We start from the raw sequence: 25,389 nt of genomic DNA, 5'->3' as shown, positions 1-25,389 counted from the left end.
CTGAGAAATAGCCAAAATGATACAGGATCAAGGAACGAATCGAATCGTTGTTTAATGATGTTATATAGCATACATATATGAGTATACTGTAGTGTACTTGTATAATATACCTTTGACTGGTTGATAGTGTCCGTAATCTGTGCGGATTTTAATGTGAAGTCTGTACTGATCCAAATACACCTTGGGTAATTTAAACAAATACAAGTTAACGCCGCCATGAATGTGTCTGCGAAGTTCTTATGACATTTGTAGCACTTTCTGTGACTAGTCGCAGTTGTCTTTAATCATGGTGCACAAAATACCAGCGATTAACACACTATACAATAATTCTATGAACAGGTATTCTTATCCACATGCTCTTCGTTTTGCTTTGTTGGTTGCCTCAATCGCACTATAAACAACCAACGTTACATGAAATTGTATACTTGTTTGATCACTAATTGTAAGAACTGTTGTGTCCCTTTGAAAGCCATTCATAGTTTTATCATTCCGAAAAGAACAAAATGACATGCTGAATAGATTTAGATATAACCACATACTACCTGTATATAATTGAGCTGAAATTTGTGTCTCCATGAAAGTGTCGTCTAGAGCCTTCAATATTATATGTCTCGTTTGGGTAGACGAGTTGACCCTCAAAATGACCCGCCGATGTGACAACTCCATAAATTCTGCTACGTATATCGTCTGTGGATGAATGTGCATACTATCGTTAATACGCATGCGCTAACTACTGTGAAATAAGGCCAAGAGAGGAAAAGGAGCCTTATGAGAGATAATACCATTATAAGGTAGCTTTGAGTTGATAATTGTTAGCATTGATTGACCTAAATAATTACTTCATAAAAGAGGGCTTAAGAATACCCACTTATTAAGAAAAAATATTCTGATTTCTATGTGACATTTGATAAACCAGGGGCAAATGTAACTTTATGTTGCTTACTGGAATTTTGGGGTAATATTCATGAGTGTAATTGTATGTTGATACGACTGGCGATATCTACATATGTATATCAGTTTAATTATGTTTGATCAAAATTTACAGTCGAATTGATGCGTATTTTACAAAAGGTTACATAACCCAAAGGCAGGTCTATCACAACTCTTACACATTCTGATATTTGTTTATGAGCGTAGAACTTTCTTGATAATTCCATTCAATTTAGCCAGCAAAACAAACCTTCATCTGATCCAGTATAAGCACCGGATGTGTCGTAAACAATACTTCCGGTAGAACTTTCCAACACAACATCGGATGTAAACAAATGATTATTAGGTCGAAGGTTGAGACGAAAGTCCCTGTAAATGTAAATTAGGAAATGTATTGAAATAAGACTTACTTCGGTATAAACATACTAGAGTAGCTGTTACCCGAATACCCAGTCATCAGGCAGATGTGGACACATTATGTCTGTATTTGAGATTTTCCACATGTAAGTTACAAATGTTCCTGTGATAATGGATCTCGTTGTCCTGCTGACAAGTTGTACCACAATGATATGTTTTCCAAATATCACACATCAACGATCTAACTGACACCCTCTCCCTTCTGTCTTTCCGATTATTCCATTTTCCATTCCAGACTTACCCAGTTGTCCCACTAGTCAGTAACAAAACAGTTACCCAGAAAAAACTTATCCACTTATCTTAGGTGCCTTTCTATCAACAAATGATGTGCTCGCGAGCGATTCCATTGTCCTACCCACTATAAAAATTACTGTTATTTTGGTTGTAACTTTAGACAGTGCTTCAGATGACAGGACCTACTCTTTCGATAAAAAAGATATCCAGTCAACTCTCACGGGCCTTTGTAATGTTAAATTATCTTGTGCTCCATTCGTTTGTTCTGCTTAATCAATGACATATGTTTAAACAAATTCAGCATACTTACAACCCACCAAGTAGAAATAAATGTGACAATGAAATATACATAGAAAGCATTTATACTTACATAATTATCGAACACATGATTATTTTACACGAAGAATGACATAACAACCTTGTCATTGTTTATCTAGTTATTCTAACTCGACATACTTGTCAAAAGCTCGGAAGGTTAACTTCAGTTCATCGTCCGTTCCTCTCCTTACTCGGTGATGGTCTGATAATATGGCGTGGCTGTCAAAATGCACCTGTTCATAATGTCGGATCACATCATTCAGGGGCAAGGCTGGAATGCAATATGCGATAAAATGATATATGGCTACACGAATCTAACCACAAATTGGATTTAAAAAAAAAAATGGTTCTATTCATTGTCACATTTATTGTCCACACTGCTAGAATTTTGCCTCCGAGTAATTTGCATCCTGACCACACTGTAAGAATTACTCCTTTGTCCCATTTTGTTTTTCATTTTAAGTTATTTGCATCCTGCAGACATGCCTTTGCAAGGTTCCAGTGCTATCTGGATAATTACCGTTTACATTCACTTCCCGTTTTAATCAATATGCAGTAATCAAGGAAAAATGAGCAATATGAAATTACAGAAGACCAATACACTCAGACATGTTGAGGTTTTTTTAACACAATTAAAGCTTTTATTAGAAACCAACAAAGGAATACCAGATGCCTATCCGTGTATGTGGATAATCAAACAAGTTCATGGATTTATTAATACAACATTTCAGGCATAAATCTTGGCGGCCACACATATGTTGATACAGGCCTTGAAAGACTTTCTCAAGGTTCGACCGAAAGCAGCATATAATAACAAGACACTTTGTTATCTTATAAACGAACAACTCAACGTTATTCGATATATTAAAACGGTATTAGCGAATACATCCCTGTCAAAAATCGTAATACATGTATGAAATCAGAATTTCCAAGAATAAAAAAAATTGAACCTTAAAAAAAAATTAAAAAAAAGAAGATATGAAATCATAATTGATGAAATCAAATCAATTCCTGTACCTAAATTCAGAGGGTATCTGGATAAAGCGTTTGTCATTAAATACCATGCGCTTCAGTAGACATCAGAGATATATAATTTGTATCGTTACTAGTGCACGTTTCAGTTGCCGCACATTTGTAAAGTCAAACATATAATTTGAACCAGTTTAAGGCAATATATCTTATCAAAGTATGTCATCAGTGCCATAACATCCATGTCATTTATTTATATGATGAAAACACGTATATCAGTTCCCAAAGGGACAATGAAAGGTTGTCGTTTTCGGAATTCCATGCGTGACCTTATGACCTGATGGTATCAGATATTGTGACACCACACACGAAAGACAAATTGAGCAAGAATATAAATATTTGCAAATCAGTATGATAAATTTGATTTATTTATTTACCTTTTATTTATTCATTTTTTCGAATGTTTGCAAAATGATACGACCATTTTATCAAAAGAATATTCAATATCAATTCCAAACATACGAAATTCATGAAGCCAAGTAAAATGAAATAAATTAAGTCTCGTTCCATAAATCTAATATGAAATAGAATCGAATGAAAGAGGTGAGTTATAGTGTTTGTTTAACAGATAACACAGATCGAGTTTAATATTTGTCCCACTTTACGTGTGTAACCAAAATATGGAGTTTAAAACGCGGATCTGATCATTATACCTTGCTTGGGTTTCAATTCTGTTTTACACATAAAGGAAGAAAACAAGGACAAGCTTATGTCGTCTGTACATGTATAACTAACAACAGTTACTGTCTTTAAAGACAAATCGAAATAAAAGATATTTGAATCGATAAAAGCGTGCCTGGTTTTCAGTTCGTTTGACTTGACTGTAACAACTGACCAATTGAAAAAAATAGGAGAGAGAGAGAGAGAGAGAGAGAGAGAGAGAGAGAGAGAGATATTGTAAATATTAATATAATGAGTACGTAAGATATACAAAACGAAAGATTCTGAGATAGTTTGAAATGATTGGCAACACTTACAATGCAAAATATAACACACAGTAAACAAGAAAAACAAGTGCTGGTTCTTAGGGACTTGGTTAAATGGACGGATTGCATACAATTGTACAATCAACACTTTATAACAGTCTCTTAATAAATGTTCAATATTAATTCTGAAACTGGGAGCTTTATGTCCTATTGAGAGAGAGAGAGAGAGAGAGAGAGAGAGAGAGAGAGAGAGAGAGAGAGAGCTCAATATAAAAGAAAGCTTTAAGATGTTAGTGGATTTTAAATACAAGATACAACATAAGGGTCGATAAAATGTACTATAGATTTTTTAATTTGATTTGAAAGATTATTTGATTTGAGTTTTTTGTTTAATTTTCAAAATTGATGACAAGCGACTTAATACTTAAATGATGTCTATCCCCATTGCAATATATCATACAATATACAAATCAATATACACGAATGTCACGACCTGTTATTATGTTATTATTAAGACAACACACTTTATGTGTTTTTCTAGCTTCCAAATATAAATCACTAAACATTTGTCGATAAAGAAAATAAAACTATAACTTCCCTTTAGCACGTCACATCAAATAGCGTGTTTGCGTTTATAAATATATCTCCTATCGACTTATTTATGTATTGTCATGGTAACATTATAAACAAAATTTATAAAAATAAGTGAATAATTAATAAAAGAAACACGCCATTGTATCGATCAATACTATCAGTGTTAGGTCCAATGGCCACAAGGCCGCAGGGTACTATATATATTTTGTTTGCTCAACAGAGATGTGAATGATTTAGGTATACGTATTTAGGTGTATAATAGTCTGACAAATCAAATGAATATCTAATCACACAAGTGTTATGTTTAGAACAGACCCAACCCGAAGTCCCTCATTTCTCTTTCCAACCATTGCAGTCCATACCGTCTGGGACAGAGTTTATATAACTAGTCCGTCCCAAGGTGTCTCGGAAACAATTGATTAAAAAAGTTGTCCCCTGGTTTCTGGGACAGAGTTTGCTCTAAAACCAAACTGTCCCTGGATGTCTTGGAAACAATGGATCAGATCAAGTCGTCCCCTGATGTCTCAAACAAAGTTGGTTATAAGACCAAGTCGTCCCCTTGTGTCCGGGATAGAGTTTGTTATAAGACCAAGTTGTCCCATTGTGTCCGGGAGAGTGTTTGTTATAAGATCATGTTGTCCCCTGCTTTATTGAACGGAGTTTGTTATAAGACCAAGTCGTCCCCTGAAGTTTGGGACAGAGTTTGTTCTAAGACCGGTTAGACGATTTACAGGATCGGGCAGGATCGGGCAGAAACGGGCAGAATCGGGCAGGATCGGGCAGGATCGGGCAGAATCGGGCAGGATCGGAGTAGAATCGGACCAGTTTAAAACCAAAATAAATGCATTGGCATAGCATAAACGGTCCGATTCTACTCCGATCCTGCCCGATTCTGCCCGATCCTGCCCGATCCTGTAAATCGTCTAACCCTTCTAAGACCGATTCGTCCCCTGCCGTCTGGGACACGAGTTATAAACCAGACTTTCCTCCGTTGTCCATGCCTCTAGCACATGTCTTTGACTCAGGTTTTACCGCACCGTTCGGAAAGGAATAAACAGACAGTCTTTAAATTATATATGTACACAATTGTTTTGTAGGCTATGGGCGACAGAGGGTAGAGGTCATTGAAGTGTGACCGTCACAGTTGTGATGAAGATCTGTTATATATATTTAATGAACTCTTAAAAGCAAACGAATAAACACAACTATAGGTTATTGATCACAGTTTGTCCATAAAGCATATATATTTCACATTGCTTTGCAAACCTCTATCGATAATAGCTAAAACAATAGTAATCCTTCATATCTGACTCCATGTACAAAGAAAAAATAAATACGTATTGATTACTTCTTTCCCAAAAACAACAGAGACTAATGACATAACAAGCAATGTTATTCTCATTTAAAAATGAAAGAAAGGGAAGGGGGGAAATACGAGTAAAAATATAGATTTGCAGGAATACCCTTTAATAAGGCCAGGTGTTTACATTTCAGGACGAGAAATATATTGATCGAATCTGCCTCTAGGTTCACTGACATGAAAAACAAATGACAACTAACTCTCTGTAAACGTGTCTTACGTATAGATCAAAAGGACTCTTGTTTTACATTTCCTCGAACGTATCCTTTTAATAGCATACACTCAAAGAATACTGCAACAGGAGAAAACGGAACGTAATCAACAATCAACGGAGCTAGTGTCTAAAATGATCAAAAGAAATAATGACAAGGAGACCAATTAGAAAGTAAAATAATACCAGGTGCTTCGGAAGAGAATGCGTCTTCCTCTGCACCGTCGATAATCGTCCGTGTACATGTAGGTAATATCCGTATGACATATCGTTCTTACAGGATTGCTGAAAGAGTCACTAAAACATGAACTGGGGACAAGATAACTATCAGGGTACCGCTTCACAAATCCTAGTAACTTACGAATTTTGCATAAGTCAGAGTTACGAAACACTAAGCATTTCACAAAAACTTCGTAACTTAAGAACGTTCGTAAGTTACGCAAAAACCTTGCTTAACTTTACGCCATATCCACCCTGTTGTAACTTCCGAAACAATTTCAAATCGTGCGCAAGCAATCAATTACCAATTAGCATAATAGAACGACTATGCCTTGTGAGCGATTGTTCGAAAAAAGTAACGAACACTTTTGTGAAACGTACTTACGAATTTCGTAAATATATTCGAACGTTCGTAAGTCACGAAGCTTTTGAAACGATACCCAGAATCAAAGACAAATTATGTCGGGAGCGTGGTATGCTGTATTATACGTATTTACTAGGCATTTCAAAAATATCTAAAACGACAACAATATCCCGATCCCGTGTCAAGGCCTTTACTACTTACCGACAGACCGTCTGTCTGCTACCTGTAATACCTATATAGTTGATATAAGGAATAATTATACTATAAACGTACTCAATTTGACGCACTTCATTTTAACTTCAAAACCAAACTTAAAACAAATTAGCAGAATGATGAAAATTAAAACAGATTAGCGGAATGATGAAAATCAAGCAGATTAGCGGAATGATGAAAATTAAAACAGATTAGCGGAATGATAAAAATTAAAACAGATTAGCGGAATGATGAAAATTAAAACAGATTAGCGGAATGATGAATATTAAAACAGATTAGCGGAACGATGATTATTAAACAGATTAGCGGAATGATGAAAATTAAAACAGATTAGCGGAATGATGAATATTAAAATAGATTAGCGGAATGATGAATAAGCGCACCAACAATGTTTACAAAACAAACCAGGGCAGAGAAACTACAATTAGCACTGCAGAAAACTTCCGGCGCAAAAACCGCGAAAATCGTATTAATGCTAAAATAGGAAAGCTTATAGTAGTATGTATGGTCACAAAAATAGTTGTTTGAATTAACATGATAATTCTGTAGATGGATAAAGAAGACTATGTCTTCATCATTTGGCCGATGTAAACAGAAATCAAATATATATAATGTATGTAAATATTTATTAACCTTAAAACTATAATCATATAGAAATGTCACTTTAGCCCTACGGCGTTATAACATGCAGTGTTAATCTGATTTATCTACCCACGGGACCGTAAACAAATACTAAAATATACTTTGGTCGTATTAAAAGCAAATTGATGTTCCTCCGAGTTAAAAAGGTGTATACAAATTTTTGTGTGGTTGTGGATTTAAAAAACCTAATTATCTAGGGACTCTATTCGTATATACGAAGTATGATATGAATGCAGTTGTGTTTGTCAGTTTCATTAGAGCTAGAGTATTTTATAAACTAGATGAGTAAACACTATATAATGGAAATTAGGGCTCCTTTAAAATACAACAATGAGAATTTAATTTAGCTTTTTACCGCAGCGCTAACATAGGATTAAATCAACATTTCCTGGTGTGAATTTCTAATTAAAATGTATTATTTTTTACTAAGAGGATCACGATATAATGGAAATCAATTAAAGCTTTTGTAAACTTATTAAATGTTTCTTTAATGTTGATAAGTTATATGTTTATTGCCGATTATATTACACTATATTGGATACACTTGTATTTTGACATGTCACCTTAGCTTCTTTTGGCTTTAGTGCCATGGAAACTCATTACAAATCTTTGTTATCTGAAATCACTTTGCCGCATAGGACCATGAATATCAAAACCTCAAATAATATACAAATACCCTAATTCAATTTATATCAAATAAGCAATACACCGAACAGAAATAACTCGTCATTTCAAAAGGTCAAAAGTATTGAAATCCTGATGTGAATTTTTGAAAACCGAAACTGTCCTAAATGAACCTATAGATTTAGCACATTTTGCAGCAGTTTCAAACCAAGTCATATCAAGTTAAATACATTGCTCTTGCTGAACCTGGTTGACGCACATAAGTTGACTTGCTGTTGGAGGGAGCCTGAGTTTCAAGATAAAGCCCACTTATCTGGAGAGTAACATCATACATTTTTCACGCCCAATTGGAATGAAACCCTGGTCGCCACGGAGAAAAGTAAATGTGGTATTACTGCGCCACAAGACCACAGAGTTATAGTATAGCGGTACCATCACTATGAATGAATCATTTGTTTTATTTCTTTGAAATTGGATATGATGAAAGAACATCAATTGTATATATGAATCTATAACAGAACTTTAACAAAAGATCCACCAGCTAATCTTACCAGCAAGCGATACATCGGGAAATATAACAATACATCGGGAAATATAACAAAGTAGAAAATGGGTCAAACACAGTTGTTCTGATTATCCGTTACATATACCTGTACAAATCGATGGTGACTGCAGCTACGACACTGTACAAACGCCATCAAATCAATATTGATCTACGGTCAACTAGGTGTAAATTAAGCATTGTATTTCGATTTTGTGTGTGTAAAGTTCATATTTACACTTATTGTTACGTAAACTTCTTTAGACAAAAACATTCGATTTTCGGATATTGTAGACAAATTTGCTGTCAAATCAATATAATTATCAAACAAACACGTACAAACAGTTTTAATTTTACTACATCAGTGAATATGTTTAAACTATTGTATGGTCAAACCTTATTTCAAATCCGTCATAGGTCATTAAAAATCCTGTAATTTATCTGGGATAGGGAGATATGAAGACAAATTTGCTGTCTAATCAATATAATTATCAAACAAACACGTACAAACAGTTTTAATTCTACTGCATCAATGAATAGGTTTAAACAATAGCACGGTGAAAACATATTTCAAATCCGTCATACAAATGTATGTAATTAAAAATCCCGCAATTTATCTGGGAGAGGAAATATGTGCCTACAATAAAGTACGAGACGTTTGCTCTCTGGAACACCTGGTCTTATTCCCATTGTTTCAATGTAAATCTATAATTGGTTCATATTTTGCCCTCATTTTAAGTTGAAATTTAGATTTTGTTTGCATGTTTGTGGCATACTCTGCCTGTTTAGATTTCTTTTAACATGATGTGAACAAATAACTGAATTATAAATATGATACCGATATAACAATCAAAGTTAAAATATAGCCACTGGTTTGCTTTGTTGGCTGTATGTTTAAACAAATACTGGGAATATTTATAATCCCTAATAACTCAAACAAGAGCCCAGTTTACAACAGAATCATATAAACTGCAGAGGATGTAATTTATTACTGGAATAAATTTTCGAAACTCAAGTTAACGGAGGCGTTATGATATTAAACAGTGATCCAATACCAGATTGTCAACGAAATGTAGATTTCAGATTATAGACAGGTGTTGATTGGCTATTGAATATTATTACTGTCCAATGGTAATGTCCCTTTTATGACCCTTACAAAGGATCAGCTGTAAGTTTTATATTGGTAGCCATATACTGATCTCCATTAAAATAGCATTACATTGTAAATACTGCTATATTATGTTCAGTCAGCCACATAAATCAAACAGTTACAATACAAATGTAGTCACGACTGCTATAGTATGTTTCCCTGTTGCCCTGAGTTCACCTATGATTCTACATATAGAGTGGTTTCATCTGCCCCATATGTTCGAGTTTAAATTGTATAAATATATTCAGTTTTTGATACAACGCACACATTATATGAAAAGATGCTTTCACAACTTGTAAAAACACCACATTATATGTACTGTTATGTTAAGATGAACTTGGCATATTTTTTCACTTCTTTATCTCATTTGTGTCGGATGTATCTGGTCACACCTCAATAAAATGATAGTAAATTAGAATCCAGTATGAAATATGGCTATTTGATAATGTTACAATTCATATATTTGGCTAGGTCTTACATTTCACAAAGCTCGTGTTGTCGTATCAAACGCCTATCTCCCCAGAAACTTACTCTTATTTTCCTTCTATAAGAGGGTTTATATTAACCTGAGCTTAATTCATATTTTACTCTCAATATAAAATTAAAATCACGGGTTTGTTTACGGTATTTGATGTTAATATGTTTCTATTTCCGAGTCATGGTAGTGTGTATTTAAAACAACCATTACATCCCTTTAATGGTTAAAGAACTTACAACTACATGGGTTTTGATTAAAATAGTTTTCGGTATTTGATATTAATCTGTTTTCTATATCCGTGTCATGGTAGCGTGTCGTGTATTTACAACAAGGAATGTTTAAAACAGTCACTCAATCTTGTAAATGGTTAACGAACTTACAACTACACTGGTTAAAATAGTTTTCAGTATTTGATATTAATCAGTATTCTATATCCGTTTTGATAAAAATAGAAATTTCCATTTTCCTTTTAATTACCCTTTACCCGACAGTATGTTAATGGTAATATCACGGTGCAGTTGCACATACTATTTTTACGTTAGTTTATGACGATTTAGATTTTACTTTCTCCTGGAGTTTAGGATGGTTCTATCGTAGCATTATGAAAGAGTACTAGAAGAAATAAGTCCAAAATGACGAAATAAATTTATGATTATATTTATGTTTTTTTACCAGTACTTACCAACTATTCCGTATGAACAGAAGACAATCACCAAACACAGTAGATCCATTGTTTTCTTGGTGTTTGATGTCCAACACTCCATGTTTTTACAGGTATGACAATAACATGTTACCTAACGTATTCACAGGTATACTTTAGAGTAGGTCGATAGAAATATACTTATTAAGAGGATTCCATCAACTCGTGTCTTCTTCGATAGCTGATGAATTGCTCTGGTATCTGCAGAACACACCTGTATAATACACACTGACACCGTATTTATCGGGTTCGGGTCCAGACTTGGTTCAAGTACACAATGATTTGTTAATTATATATCCTCCTCGTAAAAACGCGAGGTCGATGACAACTGAATCATATGCCACTGCCCAACCTTCCAGTATATGGGCAGGGAGTGAAAAGATATATATAGTAGAGAGACTAGATAGTATACTTCCGGTTGTGACGCTGTTTAGATGCACGCGGATACCTTCATGTTCAGTTGCCGGGAAGGCCAATGTCTTCTCTCTTCATAACGATCCATATAATGTCAATAACTTGTAAATATAATGACACGGACGGTCAAAGCAATTGGTCTTCTCCATGTACGAATATCGATACATAGTACGCTATAAATCATTGGTGTTAGGGACATTTAATTATACCACGGCTACATTATCTAACACCGCGGACAGGTAAAGCTACACACCTGTCCTTGTTGTATACTTTCCTTGGCATCGCAGGTAAAAAAATCAATACATTGAACCAGTAAACTAAACCCTCTGTTAGGGTAAGGCAAATGAAGAATATAATCAGTCGATGCAATTAAGTCTTGCATGTTAAGTTTATGTGCCTACAAAGATATCATTGGGGGAGTATTGAGGGTCATTGTTTTGTTTTCTGTTCATTAACATAGATGCTATAGAGCCCCCTATCTCCCCCCTCCCCCACTGTTTACATAGCAAATATGATGGCACGACAACGTTTGTCAGCCATATAATAAGATCTGTCAGTGACCTAGAATTCAAATAATCAATTCTATTCGACCGGTATTGCAATAGCATTATGCAAATTAGAAATAACCTTTTACGCATCCTATAATAGGACATCACAGTAATGTTGCAGACAATACTGATGACGTCAGAAAAGAGAACATGACTAGAACTCAGGTAAAGATGCTTTAGAGTTTACATTTTATTGTATTTTTTCAAAGATTAATGAAGCCATAAATCGTACTCACAAAACACGGTGCAAAATGTAAGGATGCTATAAATTTACACGGAGACCATTCAAAAGAATAAACCTATGATATCCAGAGTGTGAGCGTTTATGGGCAATCCAAGATGTCATGATCTCAAACTAGGAACCAGGGTAGTAACAACAAACAACCAGGTATTAGTTATTATGATAATCAATTACTGGCACAAAGTAGCCCGATGTTTACATATTGTTACACTTGCCTTTCACCTAGGCGGCAAGGGGTTCGATAGGTATGGGTCACCTGCCTGATCAAGTGGGTTTTCTTCAGGTATTCCGTTTTTTCTCACAGAACTACCCTTCGCACTTTTTAATCCGGGTCAATAAGCGTTATAAATATAAGTTTAGATAACATGTTTCGCAATTGTTGTAAATAAATAGAGTTTATCTTAAGGGGTAAATTTTTAAAAATGTATACAATGATATATTAATTTATCTACATTAAAAAATTACGAACAATTAACACAAACTTATAACAATATATTTTATTGCCTCAGATGGTAGTGCGCAGGTTCCTTCGTTCCATGTTATCTGGCAACTTATTTGTAAGCGTTGCTGTTTGATTTTCAATATTACCCTACTACATGGGCCGGGAAAGACTATAGTTATTTCATATTCCTTTGGAACTACCCAATCTATAAAAAAAAAAGTCCCATCTAGTTATTAAACAATGTGGTCAGTACATCTCATATGCATGTTTTTTTTTAATTTTGTTGTTGTTTTTTGTTGTTTTTTTGTGTGCTTTTTTTTTTTATCAAATATGCTCCTAGAATCATTGATTGGTCCTAGAATGACCAAAACTATTCTTCTATCGCCAACTTGTTAAAGACAATTATACTGAATTATATAAATTGTACAGTTATTGTAATTGTGTGCATGTATGAATACTGGTGTATTACTGATTATAATAATAACAACACAATTGTTTATTTGTCCGTTTATTAACACAGGTATATAAAAAAAATACTAAAATAAAATACATGCAAGCACCACCAGGACGCAGATGCCCGTTTATCACGTGAATATATGACGTCATCGCCATGGAGGTTATTGTGGTTCACGGAAATTTCGTCACAAACTCGGCTGCTTCACCGCCGCTGAGAATTTTAATCAATTATGTCTTAAATATTGATCAGCACAACATTAATAATTCTCGATCAAATGAGGACAGAATTGATGTTAAAGTTGGGGACGATGGAGAAATTGAACTGGCTAAATGTATTCTATCAAAATCTGGAAAATGACGCAGTTCACCATCAATTAAAGAAAATTTAAGAAATTAAAGCACAATTAAACAAACAGAGTTACTTATATTCAATGTGCTAATTGTTTAATTATTACCATGATTACTTACTTCAACAATGCATGAAAGGGTCATTAAAAAGAGAGGCGAACCAAAACAACAAAAACAACAAACTTGAGTGTGTGTCAAAAGAATAATGATGTAAGAAGAACAGTATTGATAGATATTAAAGTGACACGTGAACAAAGATAAGTATACCACATACAGCCTTTATAATAAACACAAGCCATGTACTTACACTACGTGCGCGTTCTTCCAAATCACGTGACCTCCTTTTCCAGTGATTGTTTGACTATTGACGGCCGCTGAGCAGACGGGGAGACTCTGAAAAGAATAATGATAGCATAAAATGCATGCGTAAATAATTTGTTAATAATTCAAAAAATAATAGAAATTTACATCAAAGGGGACACAACTCTAGATGACCGTTACCAGTGAGAATCGGTGCGCGTGGAGCTGGTGTGTAGCGTCCAAATCCGTACATCCGGCGGGACAGTCGCCACTGTAACATTAAAAAAGCATAAAAGTATTGGCTGGTATTTCAATTCCTTTTATCACAAGAAACGATTTGTTTTGATATCGAACATCACTGTTTTGAATATATATATTAGCATTTAATCACAGATTACAATCAAAATTTCCGCCACATAATTATAAAAATAAGGTCGCATAATGTAATCTATATTGTCTTCGTGTTTCGGATACGACTGTTTACACAATATTTGAAAAAAAGAACAAACAACAACAAAAAAAAAAAACAACAAAAAAACAACAGGGTTGAGCACAGGCACAGACTTCATGAGGAGCCATATACCTTTTCTTGATGTTGTTAAGTCTCTGTCAGTATTGATATATTCTGTGTTGAGTATGAATTACCGATTTGTTCCTACACATGGTAATATGTTGGTTGTTAATCACACTTACCCACACATAGCCCTATCGCTGGAGGTACAGTCAGCGAACGTTGTCGTACACGTTAGCCTATCTATCCGCTGGTAAACTGGAGAAAATAATGTTACAAACTGAAAATTTATATGACGACATTATAACCATTACCCGAATACAGACTAAACTGATCAATGATATATCTAAGTATAGATTGATTACTGCTTAACATTATCGGATAAAACGTAGTTTCACAAGCTATTTTTTGATACACAAGACAACTAAGTAAGTTATTTCTTCCTTCCAGGACTCGTCAGTGATGCTAGGGACATCATACAGCTGTGTCGTCCTTCTAGGACTCGTCAGTGATGCTAGGGACATTATACAGCTGTGTCGTCCTTCTAGGACTTGTCAGTGATGTTAGGGAAAGCATACAGCTGTGCTATCCTTCTAGGACTTGTCAGTGATGGTAGGGACACCATACAACTGTTTCCTCCTTCTTGGACTCGTCATTGATGTTAGGGACATCATACAGCTGTTTTGTCCTTCGTAGAACTCGTCAGTGTTTCTAGAGATATACAACAGCTGTGTCGTCCTTCTGGATCTCGTCAGTGATTGATGGGACATCGTATAGTTGTCCTGTTCTTCCAGGACTCGTCAATGATGATAGGTATATCCTACATCTGTATCGTCCTTCTAGGACTCGTCAGCGCTGCCACTGACAACATACAGCTGTTCCGTCATTTTGGGGCTCGTCAATGATTCTTGGGATATCATACAACTGTTTCGTCCATTTACTGTAGGACTCGTCTGTGATACTAGTAACATCATGCAACTGTCGTCCTGACATAAATCTTTTGATTTAGCTTTTAATGGGATGCAGTCATCATAAAATGGTAATTCTTAACACATTCCCTGGATACGTTGCATTATCAGGCGTTACATTCCACGGTAAAAACTATAACATGATATAAGTGTCCATAGTTTTAATGATATCATCAAAAGTAATTGATCGGTAAAACAAAGAACAAAACCAAAAACAAAACAAATAAAATATAATATTAATTCCATAGTTCATTATCTCGTACTATTATTGAAATATTCATCATCACTATTAAATGTGTGCACAATATAGAAACAACCTTCACGTACCATAGAACTGTGTGGAGACTGTTCCCTTACTGGTGATGGCCTCACATCTGTACTCTCCTGTGTTGGAGGCGGACCGGAAGTAGAACACTATATTTCCGGCCGGAAGGATGTTATGTGTGGGGAGTAATCCGTTGACCTTTGAGTAGGTCAACGTCACATTGTTGGCATGCGTCACGTCACAGACGTTGTTAACAGACTCACCGATTGCAACGCCTATGACCTTCTGATTGGCGGTTATATGAGGAGCATCGTCTAGGTGAGACAATATTCAAATTACACAAATCACGAGCATTCGACAATGAAATATATATTATATCAGGCATGCGTAATCATATATATAATCGGAAACAATAGTAGTGAAGTGTTCAGGTGAAGAAAATCTTCATATCCTATATACTACATCATTTTGGTAACGTTGACCGGAAGAAAACATATCAATTGTCGTAATTAAATACCGTACATGATTGACATGTTTTTCTTTATCATTGGAATATGAATACGCACGCACTGCTGATCTAATTGTATAAAGAGGAAAGTAAGAAGATGGAAAGAAGAAAAACAGCGATGAAGGGTTTATACTAGGAATCTGGAATTGTATACCTTCAACGGTGACGATGACCGTCTTTTCAACGGAGCCCAGAGCGTTCTCGGCATGACATTTGTAGATACCGCTATCCTGTGTCTTGATGTCCCGTAAGATGAGTCCTGATGACGTCGGTGTACCTTGTGACGTAACCAGCGTCTTATTACCCGCGTCCTTGACCCAGCTTATAGATGGCGTAGGGTAACCGCCATTGGTTCGGCAAGGCAACAGGATTGTCGCCCCAACTCTGGCACGTACAGTAAAAGTATCCCCACCTTGGAAGTGAGGTACCGCTGAAGAAAATACATATACAATATAAATTAGTGAATGTTAAATTGTCATTTACATCAATAGAACACCCATTTAGAAAAGAAATGCATTTAGATTATTTCAGTACGATTCATCAGTTTGGGAATATGTGATATCAAAATTAATGGTAATTTCTACACAAACAATGTACGTGTTAAAAGTGTCGCGATATTTAAAGACCAATTGGTGTCTTTGTCAAGCTATGACTGAGTGAGAGACTGTATCATTTACCTGTATAACAATATGACGGATATATATCTTTTCATGTCACTAAACCTGGGACGCGTCAAAGGAACCAGTTGGTCTTTATACGCTGCGACACGTTGATCACGTGCGTAGAAAGGTAACATTCATTTTGATGTTAATATTCAAATCATATGTGATTATTATTTAACTGCAAATGTAATTGAAAAATATGTAAACATTAAGTATTATACATATGTTTGAAAAAGTAAACTCACAGAGCATGTTGCAACAGTTGCTAGAGAGACCTGTGGCCCCTTTCTCGCCCTGAGCCCCAGTGGCTCCCTTAGGACCCATAACACCGTCTCTCCCAGACAGCCCAGGTACCCCCATATCACCCTTTGGTCCAAGGTCGCCCTATGAAAGAAAGGGGATACTTACATAAATGATATAGAGAAATTATTTTCTGTAAATAACGGAAAGCTGTCCATTCCAAATCAAATGTTAAAACACGACAATACGTTATATCACAAGGTGTTGTTACCTTTAGCCCGCCCAGACCCGGAGAACCAGGAGCTCCAGCTGACCCCTGTTCGCCCTTTAAACCTCTTGGACCAAAGGGACCATCCCTTCCGGCTTCACCTTTCATCCCCTGAGGTCCCATGTCACCTTTTGGTCCACTGGCTCCTTGAGGACCTAAATTTTGAAAATTGCCCCATAGAACTACACAACAAATAGTGGAAAATAGCTATCTTTATCCTAGCTTAAGGAAATTATATTAAATAGTCTCTTGTTGGAAATAAAATATGGGAAAATAGAGCGATACTTAGTCATACGAGTGCCATGCATTTGGTTGCTACTATGATTCAATCTATTGCATGTTTAAATTACACATTTACCTACAATGAGTACAATGTCGACACGCGAATACGTGGCAGAATAAATTTCGTTATCATGATAATTTAAATAAAATTACATTTGCTATTGTTTGTAAACTATTGTTTGTAAAATTGCCATACAGATATACTCTACGACATTATAAACAAACGTAATATCTTATCATGTGCGACGTGAATATACAGCCAACAGTACAGACTTTATTGCTTACAAAATGTTGATTAATAAGAGTATTATATAATATGCAAATATATCATGGGTGTATGTGCATTATTACATAATCACTAACACACACGTAGAAAGTCACCATGACTGTCGTTTGGCCGTGTTGACATCTGAGTGACATAGATGGTTTAAAGGGTAGGGCTAAATTCCGAAACGTCACAGGTGTTCAATAGTTCGCACGTGACCAAGGTCCCAAACGTCACAGATGTTCAATATTTCGCACGTGACCGTGCAATAGTCATTTTAGCCGTGCAATAGTTCGAAATATAGCTTATGAGTATAGTTAAGGAAAATTAAACACAATATATAATAAAATCGATTATGGCCCAAAGTGCAATGAAAGGTTTTGCTGTTTTTCGTAATAACTGCTAAATTTAAAACCATATTCCGTGTATGTGACGATATATTACCCTGTGGTCCAGGCGATCCCTGGTCTCCCTTGATTCCTGCTGGTCCTGCTGGACCAAAAGGCCCACTCTCTCCCTTATCACCTTTGAACCCTGTCATTCCGCTGGCTCCTGTAGGGCCACTATCGCCTTTGATACCCGCGGGACCTATCGCCCCCGGTGCACCCATTTCACCCTGTTCATTGAAAAATTGCAACACATGAATTTCGTAATTGTGTGATACTTTAAGCGAAACAGAAACAACTGATTCAATTGATACATATCTAAAGGGGTTTAATTTAATAGACGTTTATTTATTTATTCATTATTTATTTAAATGTAGTCTTGTATACATGCACGCTCATCGATCTCTTTTTCTTTGTTTTAACCGTGGAGAACGAAACCCACCTTTGAGCCCTGTTGGCCGGCATCTCCTTTCATTCCAGTCAGGCCTACCGGTCCTGTCGGCCCTTGTTGTCCTTTAACCCCCATGGGACCCTGTGCACCTGTGTCCCCCTTTTCACCCATACCGCCTTTAGGACCCATCGCACCTGTGTCTCCCTTTGCTCCATCAAAACCACTTTAAATATAGAGTTGTAAAGCATCATCTATATTTAGAAGGATATTCCTCGTGCATGCTTTGTATATAGTGTTTCAGGTCATTTTCTTATATAAATCAAAGTTAATTGTAATTTGAAAAAAAGACGTTCTGTTTGATGAACAAATACTACTGAAAGATATATATTTGATGGCATACACCTCAAGAATGTATAGACTTTGTTACAATATACACATACTTCAATATCAAATAAATTCATTAAACTTTTCACCTAAAACCGAACGAATCAGGACAGTTCTCCTCAAATGATTCGGATGTCATTTAATAACAATATTTTTGATGGTCATCTTTAAAGCTGTTTCTATAATTTCTGGTGAGTGTTAAGAACATTAACGGATATTTTTTTTGACTTACTTTGTACCTGAATCGCCCTTGATTCCTGCGGGGCCAAATGGTCCTCCAGGCCCGATTTCGCCCTTAGGTCCAGCGGGACCAGGGATTCCCTGTGGTCCCTGTAGACCTTGAGGGCCTGTAAGACCTATAGCACCTGGGGAAGTTATATAAATAGCACATAGTTAGTAATAGGACAAGTACTACATTATTTAATGACAACAATGGACACAATAGTACAACAAACGAATTAAAATCCAGAAGCAGACACATTTATAGTACAAGTTTATTCATTATTTCAATGTGTTCCACTTGTTTACATTGATGCTTAAATGTGCCAAATATATTTTTCCATTTTTCTGTTTTGCTTTTGTTTCTTGTAAATACACCCACATGGAAAAATGAAATTATTATCACTCACTGACCTTCAAACAAATACCTTGATCGTATTAAAAACATTAACTCGCTTGGAACATACCCTTTTCTCCTACTGGTCCTTGAGTTCCATTTACACCATTGTCGCCCTTTGGCCCCTGTATTCCTTGGAATCCTTGGAGTCCGGGTACCCCTTGATCCCCCTTGACTCCTTGAGGTCCAGTCGCCCCTGTCAGACCGACCTCCCCTTTGTCACCTTGTGGACCGACATCACCTTTGAACCCATTAACCCCTTGAAGGCCATCAAATCCTTGCTCTCCTTTCACCCCGGGTTCACCTTTTTGACCTGGAATTCAAGACGTCACGTGACATTGACGAGGCAACTGTAAAATATTCCATGTTTGCTTTCCTCTAAATCCAGTCTAATTGACTAATACAGAATATTTTCTGAAATAGATATTGCTTCAGCTAGGTTAGGATAATTTTACATACATTGCATATACACAGCATTATGGTTTTCATTGTCATACTTACGTACCTATCGAAACTCCAGCGACACCCTTTTCTCCCTTCTGTCCAATGCCACCCTGGATCCCTGTGTCTCCTTTCTGACCCGTCACTCCGGCGTCACCTGCCAAAATATAAAGAACAACAATATCTTTTTTAAATTTCAATATGTGTTAATACATCTGTTTTGTAGTTTGTCCTCTTTCCATATCAACTGTAAGTTTTGTAACAGTTTAATTCAAAATTAATGAAGTCAAACTATAAATTTACACAAACACTCACCCTTCTGGCCTTGTTGTCCTGGATACCCCTGTGGACCAGGTACTGTTACAAAATTAAATCATTCAAAATAAAACGTGTTTTATGGTCATATTAAAAAAAAACAACTTTGGGGAAATCAACGTTCCTTTCCAAGCACTTTTTTGCTGTGTATGCGAATAGAAATCGTAGCTACATATTATCCTATGTAATTTTAAATTTTGTTTTTGTAAGCGCTGTTTTAGTGTCTCAGTCATTTTTGTTCAATTACACAGCTATATCAACTTTAATCCCGTTTTGTTGAAATTATAACATTTGTGTTATTGAATAAAATAAAGGTACCAAAACATCTGCATTTATTCAAGTTGAGAAATCTTGTAAAAAGCCAGTGTGGAATCTGGCATATCGTTATGACTGTACGTGGCGAGCTGTCTTCTCTAAGCGAGGATTTTGTGTTAGTTCGTCCCGAAGATGATATTCGGTTGTGCCTTACCACAATCGGTGTTGTCACCTGGCCAAACTTGTATACGGACGTCCTAACGTACCTGCACTAGCGTGATTGTAGACTACATTTGCAATTGTTGAGTTATTACAACCTCCTCTATATAGAATGTCAATCGTTCTTCAAAAAGATATCATTATAATTAATATCGGTGAAAGTTTTAAGATGTTACTTACCTGCTATACATAAGGATTGGTTGTTTACGCATCTTTGCTGAAACAACGTATCCTAAGGAGGGAAAAGTGTCGCACCACATTGTTAGAGCTTCGTGACAATTTTCAGAAATCATATTTCATTTTACTGCATTAGATAAAACATTTCGACATATACTCGAACACCTCTTGCTATACAAAAATTAATGTAAGTATCAAGCTTTATTAAACGATTTGAATGGTCTTTCACCTATTTTTTTCTCTTGCTATACAAAAGATAATGTAAAAGTGTCAAGCATTATTAAAATATTTGAATGGTCTTTCGCCTATTGTTTTCGTTTAAACATTCATTTGACCTCTTTATTTGTTTTTAATTTTTGTATATTATGATCAAATGGGTAGCGGAAAGGTTTGTTTGAAATCAATTTGGACGACAACCCTGCTGAAATGAGGAAAACCACTTCTGGGATTGTGATGGCAGTGGGACCACACTGTACCTACTACATAGGGCAACAGAGCAGAGACGACCGTCTGGTTGAGGCTAACAACAGGTGGGACTTGTCTTCGATGTCTGTCCTGACCCTCTGAATCCACTCCCTGAAAAAAATAATAGTCTCTGGATATTAATTGAAAAGGACAAGATTCACAGCATTGATCACCAGATCAACATGACAACGCTTTATCAATGAAATGAGAAAATTTATATTTCAAAAATGTTTAATTTTTGATGTTAAAAAATCGACTTAATGCTCACGTTTTCCCTTTGACAAAATATTATTTTGTTGAATACGTTCAATCAGTACCTAATCACCGCTGTCTCTCTCCTTAAGGTAAGAAAAGTGGACATAATGTCAAATAGTTGTATTTGGCATGATCTAAGCGATCCCTTTTTTACCTTAAGGTCAAAAGATTTGACCTTCAGGTGAACTAGTTCGACCTTAAGTATTTTGTGTATTTTATAACAGAATGGCGTGCCATAGGTTACCGACGAAACTAGGTCTACCTGCTCAGGAATAACATCACACGGGCATTGTTCTTGTAACAGATGAAGGTGATTTTTGATGCTGACGATTTGTACCATCTGGTAGGTTACCATGACAACGAGGCCGAGACTGATGGTAGACAAGAAGATGATTGGTAGATTGCTTCCCTCATCTTTTCGGTCTTGTTTAGAAGTCATGGTGCTCGGACCTGGGGCTGACAGACTCTCCACCAAGGTAAGTGGATATGACGTATCGGGATTAAGGTTGCCTTATCATCACCATGAAAGTACTATTATGCATATAACCCTTATCTCAATATATGAACTTTTAGGTATAGAGGAACATATACAAATATAGCAATTTTGATAATTCGTTCACATAGATATATATTTAGATCATGTCAACAAGATGTTTCCCTGAACGATTTATTACCTTAGAGCATATAGAAAGATATTGTTTACTCTAAATCAATTAGATTTTACGAATACTTTATTTCGCGAACTTAACTTCTCGGACACAATCTCGAATATGGTTTCGCGAATGTTGATTTTGAATTCGCGATTGGTGAGCTAATATGTTGATGGACTTTGCAAGAATCTTATATCTTATACCAACAGCTTGACCGCCCAGGCAACGTGTTATTTTCGTACAAACAATCGCAAAGGATTTGAAATCCCCAGTGTATTATCGCAAAAATACATCTCAAGTGAAATATACCTGCGGTGTTAATGGGTCGTAGTTCTAGCTCAAGATTGGAGAAAGGAGAGCATGACATCAAAACAAAACTTTACAAAGGCGATAATTGTCTTAAGTGCGATGTCCATATTGGTATATACTGTTTATTATGCTAATTTGTCCTCAAACAGAAGAGTATTACGTCATGCTTTGGAACTCTGCCACGTGACAATGACAGAGGAATTGTAAATAATGGAGCCAGATACGAATTCATATACGAAACAAAGATCCCTGTAAAGCAACATTGTATCTCAAAAAATTCAAAAATATTTAATGACGGGGCTTCTCATATTTCAAGCATTTATTTTGGCCTTTTTTATTCTCCTGTCTGTCTCTTCTCTTTAAGATTTACATACTTTGTCCCCTAACATCACTGGGGAGTATTATATAAATAGCTGAATGCTATAATTCTTTACATTCATTATACATGTTCGGGTCCTCCCTACCGGTGCTATCCAATTGTGTCCCGTGTACAGTTTGTTCTGCAATACAAGGTCAGAACGACCGTTCTATGGAATCTTTTATATGGACACTTAATACACTTAAAGCCAAAATGCCACAGACATGACTTATCTATGATCACATCTAGAGAATCTGTGTGAACTGGTCAGAAATCATACCGAGTTAAGAACGCCCTTCTTATCTCTCAGCACTGTTAAATAACTCAGAAGGCTTGTCTATGTCTGTCAGGGTATTTAATGCGTGATCATCGCTATGGAGACGCTTTAGGCAGCCAGGGTACTCAACGGCAGTGCTTGTCACAAAAATAAAGCACTAGTACTTAAATTAACCGTTTACGACTCACTTCAAGTCCGTCTGATAGGACTTAAATTGATGTCCCTTGTGAGAATGTCTAACTTGCACGATAAAGATCCCCCTGCGGTCTCTTGGTGTGATAACGCCGGTCCAGAGGGTATTTTAGGCCAAAATTTAATATTTCGAAATATGTTTTAGGTGTTAAGATGGGCGTCAAAAACCTTGATAAACCAAATTCACAGGGTAGTGTCTTCTCTCTTCTCCCTTCATCTTCGCTAGGGTAAGCGTAACTGCTACTTAATAGTGCTAGGTTAGGACCCATTCGAATCTGGGGGTCGCTTTCAAAAATTAATCACACCATCAATTAGACAGGCGACTCTCTTCCATCCCACTTTCCTTCTTTTTACATTCTATACTGTTCCCATTCTACTCAATTTCATTACGTATTCTCGTCCGCTGAAATGCCACAAGGCCGATATAGTCTTTTTTTTTTAAAGACATACAGATACAAAAATGTCCTCATACGTGAGGGCTAGCATTCGCCATGCTTCTTTCTTCATATTGCGATAAATTATTCCTGTGCGTTGTTTTCACACCGATGAGAATGAGACACTAAGGCCTTTGTAACGTCTAATATTTTCTATTTATTTGTTTTTAAAATTTGTTTTCAATGTTTTCATTTTTCGTTTCGTTTGATTTCGTTTCGTTTCGTTTCGTTTTGCTTTCGTTTCGCACTTTACAGGTACCCAAATATACCGACCCACGATTCGAGTCTTCAACAAACTGCTGATTGTAAATATCACCTCTTATTGGATTTTATTTTCTGGCAAAGACAAACTAGATGTGATAAAAAGTATACCCACCGATGACCCAAGTCTCTAACTGATGATTTTAAATATCACTTCTTATTTAACCTTATTTTCAGGTAAGGACAAAGAAGTTGTGATAAAAATATACCGACCAACGTCCCAAATCTCTAACTGATGGTTGTTAATATCACTGCTTATTGAATTTATTTTTAAAGAATGAGAAAACTGTGTGTTACATATTTATCCACCCACGACCCAAGTTTCTGATTTAATACAAAAACCGTGTGTAAATATCACTGCTTATTGAATTTTATTTTAAAAAGAAGGCAAAATATGTTACAGGTATATAAATCGATGTTCGCACTGCTTTGCCTCGTGATGTGGTTACCTGTTGCGACAGCTGCTGGACGCTAGGCCACGCCAAACTATAAAATAGTTGTAGGCACTGACTGACACTGGTAGCCACCTTGATATGTCAATGTATTACTGTGATTCAGACCATCCTTACAAAGAACGAAAAAATATCAATGGCTACATTCTTTTGATTCACTCTCCTTAAAACAAAACAAAAACATCGCATGTAATCTGAACTCTAACCCTTAGTACTGGTGCCCGAGTTTCCTCGGTAGATGATCAAGGCTGTCCGACCTGTTGATAAGCAAGGCCCTCCTGTCAAACAGACCACTACGCCAAAATTACGACTTATTGACGAACAGGCCACTGTGACAAAGTTACGACTGATGTTAGCCACTCTCGTGAAATATGTTTGGCATTACTGAAGATACTGTTAGATATTCTGTTTTTCTTTTACATTTTATAGCAAAATATGCGAAGTAGGTAAATCTCTCCCAAAATGAATTGTGGTCCCCCGTCAACAGGCCAAATCGTGACGTTATGTATTCTATCTCGCATTATGACGTCATATAACATAATGGAGAGCTATATGCAAATCTTGAATTTATTCATTGTTGGTTGTAATCAGTGTTCTGATTGGTCAAATCAGAAAAAGTGATATTTTTCACTAGAGAAAAATATCAAAAAAGTGAAAGATATCACTTTTATAGAATAATGTTCGATATTTCACTGGTAAAAATGTAATAAATACATACAATTTATTACACCAAACATACAACTTATTGTCGAATAGGCCTCTTCAACAAAGCTACAACCTATTGACAAACACGCAAATTCTTCAGTATCTGAAGTAACATGTGGTATTCATCTTAATACATAGATCGTATATTATGTGCATATTAGTGATGTATCTTATGCTAT

The 25,389-nt window shown here is 36.0% G+C and overlaps 2 protein-coding genes across 3 annotated transcripts in view; both read right to left on the bottom strand.

Annotated features, from left to right (window-relative positions):
• The window catches only part of LOC117339763 (disintegrin and metalloproteinase domain-containing protein 10-like), a 33,382-nt gene extending 21,901 nt beyond the window's left edge, over positions 1–11,481 (bottom strand). Inside the window, exons 1-4 of the mRNA XM_033901478.1 lie at positions 10,933–11,481; positions 2,038–2,170; positions 1,181–1,299; positions 543–687 (exon numbers count right to left, since the gene is read on the bottom strand). Coding sequence (XP_033757369.1) covers positions 543–687; positions 1,181–1,299; positions 2,038–2,170; positions 10,933–11,014 — 479 coding nt within the window. The 5' untranslated portion in view covers positions 11,015–11,481. The remainder of the gene's footprint in view (positions 1–542; positions 688–1,180; positions 1,300–2,037; positions 2,171–10,932) is intronic.
• A 1,606-nt stretch (positions 11,482–13,087) lies between these two features.
• LOC117339834 (collagen alpha-1(XXIII) chain-like) lies at positions 13,088–22,066 on the bottom strand. Of its 2 annotated transcripts, none has more exons than XM_033901542.1 (17): positions 21,835–22,066; positions 21,333–21,428; positions 20,856–20,907; positions 20,202–20,243; positions 19,951–20,043; positions 19,516–19,758; positions 19,062–19,194; positions 18,497–18,668; positions 18,113–18,284; positions 17,125–17,276; positions 16,859–16,997; positions 16,106–16,381; positions 15,506–15,757; positions 14,393–14,468; positions 13,901–13,970; positions 13,707–13,792; positions 13,088–13,262 (listed from the first exon to the last, which is right to left on the bottom strand). In XM_033901542.1, exons 1-17 carry the CDS (start codon positions 22,009–22,011, stop codon positions 13,223–13,225), a joined length of 2,271 nt encoding a protein of 756 aa, XP_033757433.1. In that variant the 5' UTR covers positions 22,012–22,066; the 3' UTR covers positions 13,088–13,222. The 2 variants fall into 2 exon arrangements, with proteins under 2 accessions (XP_033757433.1, XP_033757432.1); XM_033901541.1 differs by having other exon boundaries at positions 21,333–21,423; positions 21,830–22,065.
• Positions 22,067–25,389: the final 3,323 nt, after the last annotated feature.

The sequence above is a fragment of the Pecten maximus genome, chromosome 12 (genome assembly GCF_902652985.1).
Source record: "Pecten maximus chromosome 12, xPecMax1.1, whole genome shotgun sequence".
Taxonomy (NCBI): domain Eukaryota; kingdom Metazoa; phylum Mollusca; class Bivalvia; order Pectinida; family Pectinidae; genus Pecten; species Pecten maximus.
This window is presented reverse-complemented; position numbering and strand designations above follow the sequence as displayed.